This window comes from Lycorma delicatula, chromosome 8, assembly GCF_047948215.1.
Source record: "Lycorma delicatula isolate Av1 chromosome 8, ASM4794821v1, whole genome shotgun sequence".
In the NCBI taxonomy this organism is placed as follows: Eukaryota; Metazoa; Arthropoda; class Insecta; order Hemiptera; family Fulgoridae; genus Lycorma; species Lycorma delicatula.
This window is the reverse complement of record NC_134462.1, coordinates 21,959,395-21,977,904: the sequence shown is the minus strand read 5'-3', so window position 1 is coordinate 21,977,904 and position 18,510 is coordinate 21,959,395. Positions and strand designations below refer to the sequence as shown.

The 18,510-nt window shown below is 33.5% G+C and overlaps 1 protein-coding gene across 1 annotated transcript in view; it reads right to left on the bottom strand.

The window, feature by feature from the left end:
• The window catches only part of LOC142329296 (uncharacterized), a 34,765-nt gene continuing 16,255 nt past the window's right edge, over positions 1-18,510 (bottom strand). The window contains exons 7-9 of the mRNA XM_075373742.1: positions 8,791-8,931; positions 5,750-5,872; positions 1-167 (exon numbers count right to left, since the gene is read on the bottom strand). Of these exons, the coding sequence (XP_075229857.1) occupies positions 46-167; positions 5,750-5,872; positions 8,791-8,931 (386 nt within the window). The 3' untranslated portion in view covers positions 1-45. The remainder of the gene's footprint in view (positions 168-5,749; positions 5,873-8,790; positions 8,932-18,510) is intronic.

Here is an 18,510-nt window from a genome sequence, read left to right as displayed (position 1 = left end):
TCTTCTTTAATAATTTTACATCAAAAGAAACATGAATAAAAATGTTTATGTAAGAGTACGAGTACAACGACTTTGTCTAAAATTAAGATGAAATCCTCTGTTTCCTGTATTGCTTTCAGTAGAATTAAGAGCAGTAACTACATATAAAACAAATGGTCTAGACATTGCTGTAAAAAATAGAAAAATAATATTAGTAACAAAGTTCAATGATTAAAAATATATACTATATGTGTGAGGGCAGTTTTGAAAGTATGGTAAAACTGAAAAAAAATTTAATACTTAAAATATACAATAACATATCTATTTATTCCAATAAATTTCAGTTCTAATCGTCTAAAATGAAATCTGATTCTTACTTATTTTTCAACATTATTCTTGTTCTGCTTTAAATACTGTTGTTTTTTATATCTTCTTCACTTCCACTCCCCTTTGCCTTTCTTTTCATCCTTGTATTATTTTATATCATTTCATTGCCAACATGAATAATATTTTTATCAGACCATGCTTACCTCACAAGACATCTGTTGCTTTTGGCTTTGCCTAGTCTACTTTCATTAAAAATTTGTAAAAATCAGACTTATAACAGTTACATTTTAATTTTTTTATGATTCATTCCTCTTGACAATGTCTCCTGAATTAGGGTAAAAAACATTCGTCCTCATGTGACATTACTCTAAAAATGACCACTGCCTAAAATTTTAGGTCCTTATTTTTCAATCTGTTTTTTGGGCTTTTGTAAAGAAATTGAAATTCTGAGTTTGAAATGTTTTAGGTGCTACACTTTGATCACTAAACTCATACTCATTTCCACCTATTTGGGAAGCTGAAGGTATATCTTTCAGGAAAATGATTTTTATCAGATTGACAAGTAAAATCAAGATCAAAAATTCTTGAAAAATATAGATGAAATGTTTATTTAAAAATATTATTCAGAGTGTATTTTAAGGCTAGTGTCATGATCAAACAAATGTATAAAACCTTGGGGTTAATATTGAAAGATAGTTGAGATAAATTTCACTTTGGAACATAATTGAAAGTAGTTAGCGTGACCTAGTGATTGTCAAAAAATTTATTCGATTTTAGATGGAGTAAAAAACCAACAACTTTATCACTTCGGGACATTAGCCACTAGTATGGCATTTTTTTCAAACTCTATAGAAATTTTATCCTCAGACAGCCCACAGGTCAAGTTCACTTCTCCCAATAAAGAAGTAGCTGCTCTGCCAACTACTGAAGTTGTCAATATGGTATATACCACAGATGGAGCCAAGGTAGTAGTTCGATAATTTCATAAGCAGTTAATGTACACCAAAGTTTAATTTTCGGGTTATGTTGTGTTTGTCAAACAGCATGAGGGTTCTTGTTACCCAAATTTGACAATTGTGATGGTTAATGAGACCAGAAATATGAGAAGATTAGTCATCAGAGAAGATTCATCAGAGAAGATTAATTTTTCTAAAAACACATTATCTTTGTTCATTTTATCAAGAATGCCCATGGCAAAATTTTAACGGCATGGTTTATCGTCAATTTCAATTGCAAGCACTGACTGAATTTTGTTTGTTTGAAATTTTTGGTGGTTGTCGATGCGGTACTCCCAGTTCTAATTTAGATGATGAGTTGATTTACTTGGGCTTTTCTGAAAAGTTTCTCTTCCTCGATCCAAAACTTCCTTGTAGATGGGAGGTCTGCCAGCACCCCTTTCTGTAGCCTTAAACTGTTGATATCAATGTTTAATAGTCTATTAGGAGGATCACAGCCATTCTCTAAATGAAAACGTCTACAAATAGTAATAACAGATCTGAATTCATGAAACCATGGTATGCACATTGCTTTTTTCTGCATGGTAGCCATTATTAAACTACGATTCACCCGTTGTTAATCCCACTGGCGTGTTCATTCAAAGTCTTCAGTAAGTCGTTACACTAATGTTTAAAAAAAAACCACATGCTTCATTGCTTTGTTCATTTTCTATTAACCCTTAAAATGCTCTGAATAATTTATGTTCACTCTGTACGTTTTGATAATGTGTTCAGTTACACAGAGTGATTCACAAGTATTACAACTTCTATCTAATTCTACTTTTAAGCTGTTTTTATATGGAGATTTGAAACATTTGTAAGAGTTTATGGATTAACTATGTTACCTTTTGATGATAATACTGAAATTTTGCTCCTAGTGGGGCAGCTCTCAACAAGAAGAAAAAACAGCATGAAGAACAGCATATCTCTGTAATATCCCAATCCATAATGGCAGACGAACCAAGTTCAAAATTTTCCAATTATTTGAAATAAAATTGAATATTCATTAAGTTGGAGGTCTGTAGGAGTGGGACACTTTGCTTTTAAGTTACTATAAGAACCATAACTGCATACTTTCTGAATTTATATTTAAATTTATAAAAATAGAGCTGTTACTCACAAGCCATTCTTTGAAATGGTACATTTCAAAATAGGAGCATGATTAAAAAAAAGTAGCACTGTACAGCTCATAAATATCTTATAGCTCATCTTCATATATATTACAACTCATAAAAAGTATAAGATCATACAGCTTTACTATATGATCTTATACTACTACCCAAGTGTCTCATCGTTAAAATGTTTACTGGTTGCCATTTTTAGACAAATAATAATAAAAAAAATTAGAAATATTGCAAGGTAAAAAATTAAGTACAGAACGAAAAGATTAACTTAATACAAAGTGAAGTAGTATGCTAATTCTAATTCTATTGGAAATTATGGAAAGGGTAGGGGGCTGTAACATCACTTTTTAGAACACTAAAAAGCAAATATTCTGATCTAAAAATTTTGAATAATTCTAGGGCTAGTATACACCAAGCAGCAGTTTCATACTTTAAAATAAATCAATATGAGATTAATTTGGCAAATGCCAAATTAATTTTTTTTTAATGTTTCAGTGTTGAGTAGTTACTACGAAAGCACTGTAGTCAGTTTTTGAAAGTATCTGTGAAAAATATTAAATGAACAATTTGGTAAGAATTGTATCAGTTCAAAGTTTTTTTTTATAACAAAATGTTTGTTTTTCAATGCCCCTTTAAAATGATTTGTCACAGCCTTAAACTTTCCATTTAAATTTTTGAGTCTCCCTCCTTGGATGCTTGGAACATAGTGATCTCATATTAAAAAGTAGATTGCTTCATGACAGCAGCATTTGCTACATTTTATTTTTCTATATTTAACTATTAAAAAGTTAAGCTCCATTAAGACTTTGTATATATATATATACTGGACCCCTAATGTGGTTATTATCCTAATGTTTTTGTGTGAGAATAATACTGAATAACAATTGAAGCCTGTTCAATTTATAAAAGCTATCAGTATATTGTAATTTCATCAGAGCAACAGTTTGGTCAGCATAGGTCTCAAAACCGTGAGTCGATCTAAAGTATGCGGGGGTTCAGCATAGTCAGTCCCCACCTTAAAGACAGTAGTTAAAAAAGTATTTTGTATCGTTCTTGGCATTACCTGACAAACACCATGAGAAGATAGGTAATCGAGAAGCTTTGTTGCTTTTTTTTCTTTATTTTATGTTTTTTAGTCAAGTAACCAGAGACAGGTTTAGCCAGTTGTGACATGTTGCCTTGCACATAAAATAACAGTGGCAGTGTGGCTGTGTTGGTTGAGTTGCTACACTTTAAATCACATCTTTAAAGCTACTTTTTTCGATAATCAAAAGAGATAGTGATAAAGATAAATGAAATATTTTTTGTAGAAAATTTAATTTCAAATGTTGCAAGTGACTTTCAAATTCGATTTGACTTATGGTTTAACCACAGTAAAGTTGAATATTGGCAAAGAACATAATCTGCTTGTTATCATAAGCCATTAAGACGACCACCATCTTGAAATGGTGAAACATTTTGTAATGGCAATCAATAGTCCTGTGTTCTTCCAAGGTATAAAAGCTATTTTCATAAAAAATTCCAGCTCGGTTGAGTAGTTTTTGTGAGAGAGTATCAGACTCACAGGAACCACTAGCATTTTATGTATATATATATTTATAAAACTCTAGTGGTTATATATAACGTATATATATAAAGAGTGTTCTCTGAGTTAGCTAAACTTAATGGATTGAATTAGAACAACAAAATAAACAATAAAGATCAAGTGGATATGGATAAATGCCCTAACTTGCTTCATTTTCCCTCTTTACCATTTTGTATCTTTTCTATTCTGTTATTATGGATAATAGAAATTATTATTAATTTCTTTTTAAATTAGTAAAGGAAATGAAAACAGGAACATAATTCAAGAGTACATAGTTCTTCCATTCACTTTAAACAATTTCACCCATATCTTACGTATTTGAGAACAGATTTGAATAAATGGGATGTCATTTTTTTTTGTTGTAATAAATAGATTAAAATTTTATCTAGTAAAACATAATTCAACAAAACTAATATGTATTGAACTATTAATGATTAATTAATTTAAGGCCATTTCAGAATTTTCAAATGATACATTTTGGAGTTTTTAAATATACATTTTCAAACTTATTTATTTTGTACAAGATTTTGGTCATTGTGTAACAGTAACCAAATTTCACTAAATCATCTCAATCTATTCTTAACATTTAAATATTTATCAGAAAAACACAAAATAACACAAATAAAAACAGAATAGGATGTTTACATAAATAGGAATAGGATGTGTACATAAACTTTTTATTTATGCAAACAAACACCCTATTTTGCTTTTACAACTTCTGGGACACCATACATCTGAATATATGAGGCTTATTTTTTTTTCAAGGTCCGATCGGTCGTGAAATAAAAACCCGTGCAAAAATCAGATGAACCTTTGTGCATATGTGTTCCGCAGCATTTCTAGTATGGCCTTCAATCACACCGCTTCAATTCGTTTAGTTCTGAACACGCAGCTAGCATGTAAACATGTCTACAACAATATCATCTCCCGCCAAGTGTGAAGTGCGTGCGGTAATTTGATTTCTTCATGATGAGGGGTGTAATGCAGCCGAAATTCATCAACGAGTAAGTAATATGTACGGTGAAACTTCAATGAGCGACAGCAATGTGCGACAATGGTGCAGGAACTTTAAAGCAGGACGTACAGATGTTCATGATGCAGGCGATCAGGTAAGGAAGCAACTGTCAACCGATGATCTCGTTGAGCGAGTGGATGAGGCAATTTGAGAAAATCATCGGTTCACAATTTCTGTATTGAGCGATTCGTTTCCTGAAATTTCAAGGTCAGCTCTCTACACCATTGTGAGTGAGAGACTTCAGTATCGCAAACTGTCTGCGAGATGGGTTCCCAAGATGCTATCCGACCATCACAAAACAATGAGAATGGACGAATCCCTAACGTTTCTCCAGCACTACCACAATGAAGGAGAAGATTTTTTGAACAAAATTGTCACAGGGGTCGAGACATGGGTCCATTTCGAAACTGAAGAAACAAAAGAACAATCCAAATAGCGGATGCATTCTCATTCTACCAGTAAACCAAAGAAGTTCAAATGAACCTTCTCCAACAGAAGTGTATGGCTACTGTGTTCTGGGACCGGAATGGAGTTCTCTTGATGGAATTCATGGAACATGGTACAACCATCACTGCAGCCTCATAGTGTGACTCTTCAACGTCTACGAAGGGCAATTCAGAATGAACGTGGCACACGTTCTGAACGTGGCACTACCTCTGATACATATTGACAACAATTTTTTTCAATCCATAAACAAAAAATTTAATTGTTTTGTCAAACTCACTTTGTATTGTTGTTAAAGCATTTCCACAGAATCGATCATACGGAATAGAAGTACCATTAGAGAATGATGGATTAGGCACAACAATATAATTTGTTACACAGTTTGTGCCATTGAGTGGTATACCTAAAACATAAATTAGCAAAAATTAAAATATAATATCTTGTAATTTCATAATCAATTATTTTAATTTCTAAAAAATAAATTAATAGATTCCTCTATATGCCGTTGAAGTTATAAGTGTATTCAATACAAAGAATTATAATTATAGTTTAAGAAAATGGTGTTATACAAAAGTGTTTGTATGATAGATAAAACTTACCTCCAGAAAGCACTTATTCTGTGTATTATATTAAAAAGTAAAACACCTTATATATACAATTACAGTTCTATTTTAACATACATGTTTCTGAATATTCACAGTCATTCAAACAATTTCTAGTATAATGATGATGTACATACAGTATTACGGTAGAAAGTGTTCTTAAGTTACATTGGTAATCTAATATTTTATTTTAGCTGATTTATACAGTTATTATCATAAAAATTAACACTTACTTTATGTTGCATAGTAAAACAAAATTAAAAATAGTAAACCAAACAATAAATTTCATTTTAACATTAATATTTTATGAATTATACAAATACGAGTTAGAATTATTAAAATAAAAAATTAGCAGAATAATAATTTATTCTGGTATATAAAATTGGGCTATCAGATTTTTTTTATCTGTTAAGAATGATTTATGAGGATCATTTTTAATAAATAAAAAAATTCTAACATTATCATATGTTTATATTTATGAAATTAGGCAAAAATTAGTCACTAATTCCAAAATTAGCAAAAATTCAACAAAAAAAATATTCACGTGAATCAAACAGGACAATGGAACATTTTTGTATTACACAGCATAATATTTCTACCTACAAGAAAGTAGCTTATTCTTCAGTTTCAATTTTTATTAAATTACCTATTAATCTACAAGATCTGTCTATAATCAATCTGTGGCTGTTGCTGAATCAGGTGCCACCCCTGGTAATGGGGTATGCTTGCTAACTGTGGTTGGAGGGTACTGGGTAAATAAAATACCCAGGGTGGAGAAAAACTCCTGGAAGAAGACCCATACAAAAAATTACCTGGTTCTCCAGGTTCGGGGGTTGGGTTGCATTAGGTCAGCAACCCAACATTTGAAAAATATTCTACCACTAAAAGTCTTGATCAAAAGCTTTGAAACAAGGACAGGAAAAATAGGATAAACTAAAATGGAAACATAAATTTCTATAGCTACATGAACTGTGCAAGGAATTAATAATAAATGTATGGAAGTGTTTCAGGAGTTGGATAAAATGTCGGTGGATGTACATGTTCTTATGGAAATAATGAAGAAGGGAAACAGGAATGAAATAATTGGAAAGTATATTAACTTTTACAGTGGCATTAGTAGGGATGAAAGAGCAAAGAGAGGGGTAAATATTGGTATTTATCAGAAATTAAACAATATGTTAAAAACTAGGAAGAAATTGATGAAAGGTTGATCCTAGTGGAGCTTAACATATATGGAGGTGCATTAATAATAATAGGAGTGTATGCTGCAAATGATGATGCAGACAAGTTGACAACAAAAGTTTTATGAAAATTTGTTGAGAGTTCTCACAGATATTAATCCTTGAAAGGAAATCATTATGCTTAGGGATTTTAATGCATGGACAGCAATAGATAGTAATAGCTTGATTGTTGGATAATATGGAGATGAATGTGTAAATGATTTTACACATTACTCGTCATTGTTATTTACAATGATCCTGGGCATTGTAAATGAAAATGGCAGGAGATTAATGGATACGTGTAGACGACTAATTAAACATTTTCAATGGATTTTTTCTCCCCATAAGGTAATACACAAGTTCACATGGATTTGATCACCGAAGAACTTTAGGTCAATTTCAATATTATTCAACATCAGAATTCCACAGAAAGGAATAGACACAGGAAACAATTACCTAATTCACTGTTCTTTGTGGACGATTAGGTGGTGTTGGCTAATGATGCTGAGGATATTTCATGTATGCTAAAGAAGTTAAGAAAGAAATACTTAAATGGGCATGAATATTAATTTAAGAAAAACAGGATATGTTGTAATAAGTGGGAAAAGACAGAATTTAATTGCAAAGGCGAAGGGGGTGCAAAATTATAACAAGATTAAGTACCTTATTTCTGAGGATGGAGGGTGTGAGATTGATATCAGAGTTAGAATTGGGCATAGAAGAGCGGCCATTTGGAAACTGAACAGTTTGTTCTGGTCATCAAAGATAACAATCAGAACTAAGCAGATGTATAATATGGTAGTTGCATCTACTGTGACTTATGGCACAGACAGAAAGATGTGATGAGAAGGGGTGCCAAGGGAATTTGTGTAAGAGGATTGATTGGTGAGGAAGATTGTATGGACAGAAAAGTATGGAGATCGAGATGCAGGATGCAAAGAAATCTATAGGAACCTCACTTAAAGTAGAGTAAAGTAATCTACAAGTAATCTTTAGAGTGATTTACTTAAAACTAAATTCAAAAAGATTCCTTTTTAAAAAATATTTTAAAAAATTTGTTTTAAAAAAATATGTTGTTCTGTAAACAATTTTTTTAAATAATATTAATTAGATAAATTTTTTAATATTGGCTCAATTTGTTCTTAAACATTTATTCAAATATTTATTTATTAACAATTCAAAAATGTTATTTTTTATTAATTTCATTTATTTCTTATCTTCAAGTAGCTACATCACTATTACTTCATATATAGACATTTTTAATATCTTAATTTGAACTATAACCTTTTTTCTATTTTATTCATTAACTTTGTATATTTTAACGGTGTACTGATCAAGGTTTATCAGTGGTTTTCCTTCATCCTTCCAAGAAAAGTTGGAGCAGCTCCTTTTGTTATCCAAGTAATAGAACACCTGGTATTCCAGACATGATCTATATAATACATAATTATGAGCCACCTGAATAATGTATTTTTCTATTTATTTATATCCATATTTACCTAGCTGATATGTTGTATTACTAGAAACAGTAAAAGAATATTTATCATTTGCGGCTTGTGACCACTGAATGGTACAGTAACCAGCTTCATTTCTTATACACACACCATAATTTAATCCTGCCAACTGTCTGTTTGCTAAACCTGAAATCAAATTATAATAAAAATGCTTATTAATAAATGGTTGATATTATGCTCACTGTTACTTTACAATACAGATTTCTTACCCTTCCTTCACAGTACAATAATCAGTCAAGCAACTGCCTACAGCCACAATAAGAGGGCTGCCTACAGCCTGCTAAGAAAGTGCATTGGATCCTTCACAAAACTAGGGCCCTCAGGTGCATTGTTGTGAGATTGAAAGGCACTAGCACCAAGAGGCTTTCAGTGGAGGGACTGAAGAGGAACTGCATTGGGAGAAGGAATTGCTAATCTCCCAAGAAATAACCCAAGTAAAAGTATTTTCTACAAACACAATCTACAAAGTATCAGAGCGCAATCCCAAATTCTGTTTATCTTAAAAACAAGTTAAAAAATAAATATGCACCAGTCATTAAAAAATTAAATACACACCAAATAAATAGAATCACCCAGCAGCAAGAGAATTATATAAAGACTCTACAATAAATAGGGGATAAAACATTCCCTGACATCCTTGCATTCTGTTCCATTCCTGTTACTTTATAACAAATTTTCTGGTTAAATGAATTAAAAACTCCTGCATGTCCTCAAGTACTTATATGGTTAACAATGATACTTATATGGTACTTATGGTAAACAATGACGGTCCTTGGGTTCTTTTGATTTTGTACAGTTCCAGTTTTAAGAAAATTTATGTTAAATGTCATATTGTTGTTTTATTGTTAAATATAGATAAGAGAAATTTCAGTTATTAATATCATTTAACAAACAGTTGGTGGTAGTATGATCACTTATAGTTCAAACTGATTAGCAAATTTTTAGTGCTAAGTGCAAATGCATGTTCATATAGACAATCCCATTAAATTGTTTGTTCTGTTGCATTGTACTTGTTTGTTTTATTTTTAAAGTAAAAGGATTCTCTAAGTCTGATGGTTTTGCATATAAAGGCAGGAAATTTCAATAAGAATCATGCCATTGTTCTACGCTGTATTGTTTGATTAAATCTACAGAAAAGGATCACTTTACAGTACCCGAATTTTCAACGAGAAGAATACACCAATAGAAATCCACACAGACTCCAACGAAGTCTGGAGCTTTGACTCAACTAGAAAGAAGGCGCGAGTAGAACAATCTGCTTATCACGTTGGTCTATGAAATCATACTGCACTGAGGATCAGTCATTTGGACAGTAATAATTTGATCTTGTGCATGTAGGCCAGTAGGAGGATGAATTTTAGGCTACAAGATATACTAACTGTACAAGATATAATAACTGTTCCCCCAACTTTATACTTATGGGGGGAACCTCTACTCAAGCGCAAGATTATGTAAGTCTGGACCGAACCTAGACAGTCTACACCAACATCAACGGTACTGTTACGAAAGTAATCGGCCCTTCACTTGCTAATCAACAGAACGTTGATATCACAAGAAGCAAGAGTGTGAATAATCGATTTGAAGAAAACTACGAATCTACGAATTAACCAGTTCGTTGACTGTCTTCGACAGTTGATCGTTAACAAGATTAGTCGAAGTTTCTTACCCGTTTTTTCGAGGAAGCAACTGCTTTATGCCAGAGATCCACGGGAGAATACTATTCATCGTATCCGTGCAATGTACATGACCACATTCACACGCTAAAAAGCAGATACCCAAAAACAATTCTGCATCACTTCAACACCGTGTACCCGTGCAAGGGAAAAGGAATTACCAGATGTACATAAAAAAAATCTTATCTGATTCATAACAATGATTACGTGATCGAAACCGACGAATGGTTCTTTACTATCTTGAGAACTGATCTAGTTTCGAATCTGTTTCCCGGAATTCCGACTGGTGTGGATTCGATGTTACGTTTCAACAATGAGATACGTGTTTTTTTGTTTTTTTTTTAAATGACGGACATTATGAATACCGCAAATTCTTCAAAAAGAACGCGAGAATAGGTAAGATCGGTTACGAAATCTTTGGGTTGGGTGCTACAGTATCATTCTGGTACAGTTTGACTTGACCATTAATTTCATAATTAACGTTTATCAAATTCTAAAATCAAACAGCAGATAGCGATTTCAATTCACTGCAGAATCTGTACTGTTGATTATCTGCATATATAGGGATTTTTTTTGGATGTAAGTGCTGCAAAAGAGACAACATTTTTTACCAGGTTTCGGGAGTTTAGCGTCTTTCTATACTCTTATCGTGCGGCCGAAAATGATACCTTCTGATCGGTACAAATTTTGAGAATTGCCTTCTCCTGTTTAAAAGTGCGGCAATCTCGTGAGTAGGCTGAATGTAATCCCCCACAGTTAACACATTTTTCTTTCTCCTAACATTCAGAGTCATTGTGGGCTTCGTTTGCGCATCGAGCACAGATTGCAATGGTCTGGCTAGAAGATGTAGTGTAGCCATATCTACGACACTGGAAACATCGCCTAGGGCTAGGAATGAATGGTTGTACTCGAATAGAAATGTAACCTACTCTTATTTTCTCCGGTGGTACGAAAAGGTACCGCCCTATCAATATAAGACAGGGAGCAGGTTCCTCTATTCCACTATGACGTTTAATAATTCGTCTCACCTCAACAACACTTTGGAGACGAAGATCATCGGTAATCTCACTGACATAATGCTCCAAAACGACCCGACGAAAGATTACCTCAGCTGGTATTCAAGGATTTTTGGCGTACCTTTTTTATGTTAATACCACCCATGTTAATGAAACGCAACCGGGATCGACTCCGTAACTAATTGTCTCAATAAGTATCGTATCATACCTCAATTTCCTGATGTTTTTAGGTGAAACACTTGAGCCTGTAATAACTTGATTGATCAGGAAAGGTGAGACCATTTGAAGGGAGCCTCCTTCCTGATTGTGTTTAAGAACAACAAATCGTACATTATTATACAGTGGACGAGATACGTCAACAGTTAGCGTGTTCTCATCAACAGCATTTTTATCCTCATCAGACAACGCTGAGAGATCTTTTCACTTGTTTTCGGGTGATGGTTTTTTCAGATGATCACCAACCATCATACGGGTTTCTTACGAATTTCCATACAGTTCCCACGAGTCCCGGCGATATAACAGACCACTCCAGCAGAACACACGCGTTCTAGAGCTAGAGCTAAGTGCAACTGGGTTCGCCCAGGTACTCAGAGGGCACCGTTCGAGACTCACTACGTAAAGCCATCCACCCATCGGCACGATTGTTTCCACCTTGGGTTACGGTTGTGTTTCGTAAGGTGTCGCAACATCACTGAGTGTATGTGTAAAAAGAAATAGTGTAGAATGTTGTTGTGTAAGGGTATATGTTTAATTTGTGCAGTGTTACTGGTGTAAGTATTCTGCAGCTCAGTGTGTAGTGGTAAGAAAGGCTGCAGAGGCCAGGCCTGTGGGGACGCCAACCCTCAAAGTCTTAAAGAATAAGACTCCCCGTCAGGGAATAAAATTTGTATTTAACAAATTAAATAGGGGACTTGAATCCTCAAATTCAAATTTTTTGTTTATTCTTTCGCATTTTTACTCTTTAATGATTTTAAATATGCTGAAATCATGATTATACATGAAATATATTGAACAAGGGTAAAATACTTTATGCCCTAACTCGCAAATACATCTGAGTTGAATGAAAGCATCAATTTAAAAAAAAAGAAATTTAGTTTCATTTAAATTTGAAAATGAATGCTTTAATTCAGTATTGATTGCTGTTCAATCATTTAGAATATTTTTCATGTCCTGTGTACATTAATAATGATGGAGATGTATTGAATACGAAATGGGAAATATTATTTTTAACTATATACTCTAACTCAAGCGTAAGGGAGCGGAAGACTAAAATGGAATCATTTCTTAAATATTTTAATCATATTTGTTAACTTTGATATGATTTTTTTTTTAAATTTATAAATTATTATAATAAATAAATTCATTTTCGGTATTTAAATTTATAATAAATAAATTTTTATAAATTTATTATAGATTATAAATTTTTTGATAAATTATTATCAATTTTTTTTCGGTATTTAGTTATAAAGTCATGTTTAACTTTTCTTCTAAAATTAAAATTGAACATTAAAACTACAAGCAGATTATAATAAAACTGTAATATGCATAAGATAATATCCTCGTTTCTTCATTTTTTTCAAACAACAAAAACATCATAAGAGTCATTATATTCATCACGGCCTTCGTCTTTATTCATCGAAAAGGTCTTTGAAACAGAGGTCCAATCTTAGCAGCTCAAACAGTTCCATAGTCATCAGATATCGCTTGGACGCGAGTATCCAAGCGAGTAATTGTCTCTTGTTCACTTTCATTAATATTGACTCGAAGACGGTAGTAACTCACTGTGGCGACGCTTCTTTACTGAAGCCATCCTTGTTCATTTCTTTGAAACGAACTTCATAAAAATCCATTTTTCATCCACTTAAGTTCGATTAAATTGTTTTAAACTGGACCGCTCAATCCCTTCATCTTTGTTCAGTTCTTCACCAACGACAACGGCTTCGAAAGGGTAACTGCTTGCGGCAAATATTTACTACGCATCTACAAAACAGTATTCGGATGGTGCAGAATTGGCTCGTAATTCGAGAAGTATGTATCATGAAATTTAAACGATACTCACCTTTCTAATAAAGATGTGCTTAAGGTAAAAGATAGAACCCGTATATTACTGCATTGTTACGAGTCTGAAAAAAACCAACTTATTGAAAGGATTGCAGAAGTATAATCGAATGATAATGATTATTTATAAGGTATAGGTATAAAAAGGTATAAGGTATAGGTAAAACGTATCCTCCTCTATGAATCATGAGACCTTGCCGTTGGTGAGGGGGCTTGAGTGCTCAGGGATACAGAGTAGCTGGACCGAAGGTGCAACCATATCGGAGAGGTATCTGTTGAGAGCCAGACTAAGGAATGATTCCTGAAAGAGGGCAGCAGCTCTTTCAGTAGTTGTTAGGGGCGTGAGTCACAATGACTTAAACGGCCATATCAACATCACTCAGTCCTCTGAGTACTGCGCAGCTGAAAGCAATGGAAAACTACAGCTGCTTTTTTTCCAAGAAAATGTGGCTCTCTGCATTTTCATATAGCAATGATGGAGGCGCCTTCCTTGGTAAAATATTCCGGAGGTAAACTAGTCCCCCGTTCAGATCTCCGGGTGGGGACTACTAAGGAGGGGGTCACTAGAAAATTAAAAAATAACATTCTACGAGTCGGAGCGTGGAATGTTAGAAGTTTAAAAAAGGTTGGTAAGCTGGAAAATTTAAAAAGAGAAATGGATAGGATAAATGTGGATGTAGTAGGAATTAGTGAGGTTCGGTGGGAAGAGGAAGGCGACTTTTGGTCAGGTGATTTTAGAATAATAAACTCAGCTTCAAATAATGGGCAGGCAGGAGTAGGCTTCATAATGAACAAGAAGATAAAGAGAGTAGAATATTTCAAAACGCATAGCAATAGAATCATTGTAATAAGGATAAAATTAAAACCTAAACCGACAACAATTGTTAACGTCTATATGCCTACAAGCGCCCATGATGATGATGAGGTAGAGTGTGTATACGAAGAGATTGATGAAGCAATTAAATACATAAAAGGAGATGAAAATTTAATAATAGTTGGAGATTGGAATGCAAGCATTGGAAAAGGCAAGGAAGGAAATATAGTGGGTGAATACGGGTTGGGCAAAAGGAATGAAAGAGGGGACCGACTTATAGAGTTTTGCACGAAGTATAATTTAGTAATTGCCAACACCCAATTTAAAAATCATAATAGAAGAATACACACTTGGAAAAAGCCAGGCGATACTGCAAGGTATCAGATAGATTATATCACGGTTAAGCAAAGATTTAGAAATCAACTCATTGACTGCAAAACTTACCCTGGAGCGACATTGATAGCGACCATAATTTGGTGATAATAAAATGTAAATTGGGATATAAAAACCTGAAGAAAAGGTGTCAGATGAATCGGTGGAATTTAGAGAAGCTTGAGGAAGAGGAGGTAAAGAAGATTTTTGAGGAGGACATCGCAAGAGGTCTTAAAAAAGATAAGGTAGAAAATGTAGAAGAAGAATGGGAGAATGTTAAAAAGGAAATTCTTAAATCAGCAGAAGCGAACTTAGGCGGAACAAAGAGAACTGGTAGAAAACCTTGAGTTTCAGACGATATATTGCAGCTGATGGATGAACGTAGAAAATATAAGAATGCTAGTGATGAAGAAAGTAAAAGGAACTACTGACAATTAAGAAATCCTATAAACAGGAAGTGCAAACTAGCGAAGAAGAGTGGATTAAAGAAAAGTGTTCAGAAGTGGAAAGAGAAATGAACATTGGTAAAATAGACGGAGCATACAGGAAAGTTAAGGAAAATTTTGGGATACATAAATTAAAATCTAATAATGTGTTAAACAAAGATGGTACACCAATATGTAATACGAAAGTTAAAGTCGACAGATGGGTGGAATATATTGAAGAGTTATACGGAGAAAATTAATTAGAAAATGGTGTTATAGAGGAAGAAGAGGAAGTTGAGGAGGATGAAATGGGAGAAACAATACTGAGATCTGAATTTAAGAGAGCATTAAAAGATTTAAATGGCAGAAAGGCTCCTGGAACAGACGGAATACCTGTAGAATTACTGCGCAGTGCAGGTGAGGAAGCGATTGATAGATTATACAAACTGGTGTGTAATATTTATGAAAAAGGGGAATTTCCGTCAGACTTCAAAAAAAGTGTTATAGTAATGATACCAAAGAAAGCAGGGGCAGATAAATGTGAAGAATACAGAACAATTAGTTTAACTAGTCATGCATCAAAAATCTTAACTAAAATTCTATACAGAAGAATTGAGAGGAGAGTGGAGGAAGTGTTAGGAGAATACCAATTTGGTTTCAGGAAAAGTATAGGGACAAGGGAAGCAATTTTAGGCCTCAGATTAATAGTAGAAGGCAGTTTAAAGAAAAACAAACCAACTTGGCGTTTATAGACCTAGAAAAGGCATTCGATAACGTAGACTGGAATAAAATGTTCAGCATTTTAAAAAAATTAGGGTTCAAATACAGAGATAGAAGAACAATTGCTAACATGTACAGGAACCAAACAGCAACAGTAACAATTGAAGAACATAAGAAAGAAGCCCTATCTCCCCTATAGATGTTCCCTATCTCCGTTACTTTTTAATCTTTACATGGAACTAGCAGTTAATGATGTTAATGAACAATTTAGATTCGGAGTAACAGTACAAGGTGAAAAGATAAAGATGCTACGATTTGCTGATGATATAGTAATTCTAGCCGAGAGTAAAAAGGATTTAGAACAAACAATGAACGGCATAGATGAAGTCCTACGCAAGAACTATCGAATGAAAATAAGCAAGAATAAAACAAAAGTAATGAAATGTAGTAGAAATAACAAAGATGGACCACTGAATGTAAAATAGGAGGAGAAAAGATTGTGGAGGTAGAAGAATTTTGTTATTTGGTAAGTAGGATTACTAAAGATGGACGAAGCAGGAGCGATATAAAATGCCGAATAGCACAAGCTAAACGAGCCTTCAGTAAGAAATATAATTTGATTACATCAAAAATTAATTTAAATGTCAGGAAAAGATTTTTGAAAGTGTATGTTTGGAGTGTCGGTTTATATGGAAGTGAAACTTGGACAATCTGAGAAGAAAATATTAGAAGCTTTTGAAATGTGGTGCTATAGGAGAATGTTAAAAATCAGGTGGGTGGATAAAGTGACAAATGAAGAGGTGTTGCGGCAAATAGATGAAGAAAGAAGCATTTGGAAAAATATAGTTAAAAGAAGAGACAGACTTATAGGCCACATACTAAGGCATCCTGGAATGGTCGCTTTAATATTGGAAGGACAGGTAGAAGGAAAAAATTATGTAGGCAGGCCACGTTTGGAATATGTAAAACAAATTGTTAGGGATGTAGGATGTAGAGGGTATACTGAAATGAAACGACTAGCACTAGATAGGGAATCTTGGAGAGCTGCATCAAACCAGTCAAATGACTGAAGACAAAAAAAAAGGTATAAAAATATATTCAAAGTGAATATTGGTAAATTAAGTGTTAAAACGGATGTTAAATTAGTAACAGCGACACAGCAACAGATAGTTAGCCGATCGAATATATAATTATGTTGTAGATGAAAATGACACCAATTAAAACAATCTCAATAAAGTAAACTAAGTTGTGATACTGAAATAGATTTAATGTTAATACAGATATATTAAACTATATTTATATCTATATTAAATTATTAATATACGTGTATATTATGCTGTTGTTGGTATAGCAAATCTAAAATTTCAAACAAGTGCAAAATAAACTTAATTAAACTTTACAGTTCATCGACTTCAGTCCGATCAAATTGTTTTAAATTGGACCGCTCAACTCGGTAAATAGTATAGTTAGCACCGCATTTTTGCCGGGAGTTCCAAAGACTCGTTCAAAATATAAAGTCGGATTACCGTTCGCTAAGATGAATACGGACGTAGTTAGCGAACCCACCGGGTTCGTCTAGTGGTGAATGCGTCTTCCCAAATCAAATGATTTGGAAGTCGAGAATTCCAGCGTTCAAGTGCTAGTAAAGCCAGCTATTTTTACACGGAATTGAATACTAGATCGTGGATACCGGTGTTCTTTGGTGGTTTTTTTCCTGTTTAGCCTCCGGTAACTACCGTTAAGATAATTCTTCAGAGGATGAATGAGGATGATATGTATGAGTGTAAATGAAGTGCAGTCTTGTAAATTCTCAGTTCGACCATTCCTGAGATGTGTGGTTAATTGAAACCCAACCACCAAAGAACACCGGTATCCACGATCTAGTATTCAAATCCGTGTAAAAATATCTGGCTTTACTAGGATTTGAATACTGGAACTCTTGACTTCCAAATCAGCTGATTTGGGAAGATGTGTTCACCACTAGACCAACCCGGTGGGTTTCTTTGGTGGTTGGGTTTCTATTAACCACACATCTCAGGTATGGTCGAACTGAGAATGTACAAGACTACACTTCATTCACACTCATACATATCATCCTCATTCATGCTCTGAAGTATCTAAACGGTAGTTACCGGAGGCTAAACAGGAAAAAGAAAGAAAAGAAAAGGACGTAGTTAGCGATATAACATGGTGTAACAATGTAGCTATGTCTGCTATATAGCAGAACAGCAGTAGCATGATTCTAATGGTAATTTTTAGCCTTTATATTATATGTAAAACTATAATAAGGCTTAAACGACCTTTCAACAGTAAAAAGCAACATAACGGAAAATTTATTTAGATTGTTTGTACTGATGCATTTTACACATGGGACTGAGGGCTATATCAATGAGTATACTAATCAGTTGGCACTTTGAATAATCAAGATATGACCAACCATTTCAAGATAAAATTTTTTAAACTGCTGATATTTGAACCTAATTATTCAAAAATAAATTAATGTTTATTTTATAAAAAATAATTCATTTTTAAACAACTTGTTTACAATGACCTCGATCTTGGGAGTCCTAATTCCTAGATTGTCCCAGAACTGGCAATTTGTCCTACTATTATGCTTAAGTTATACA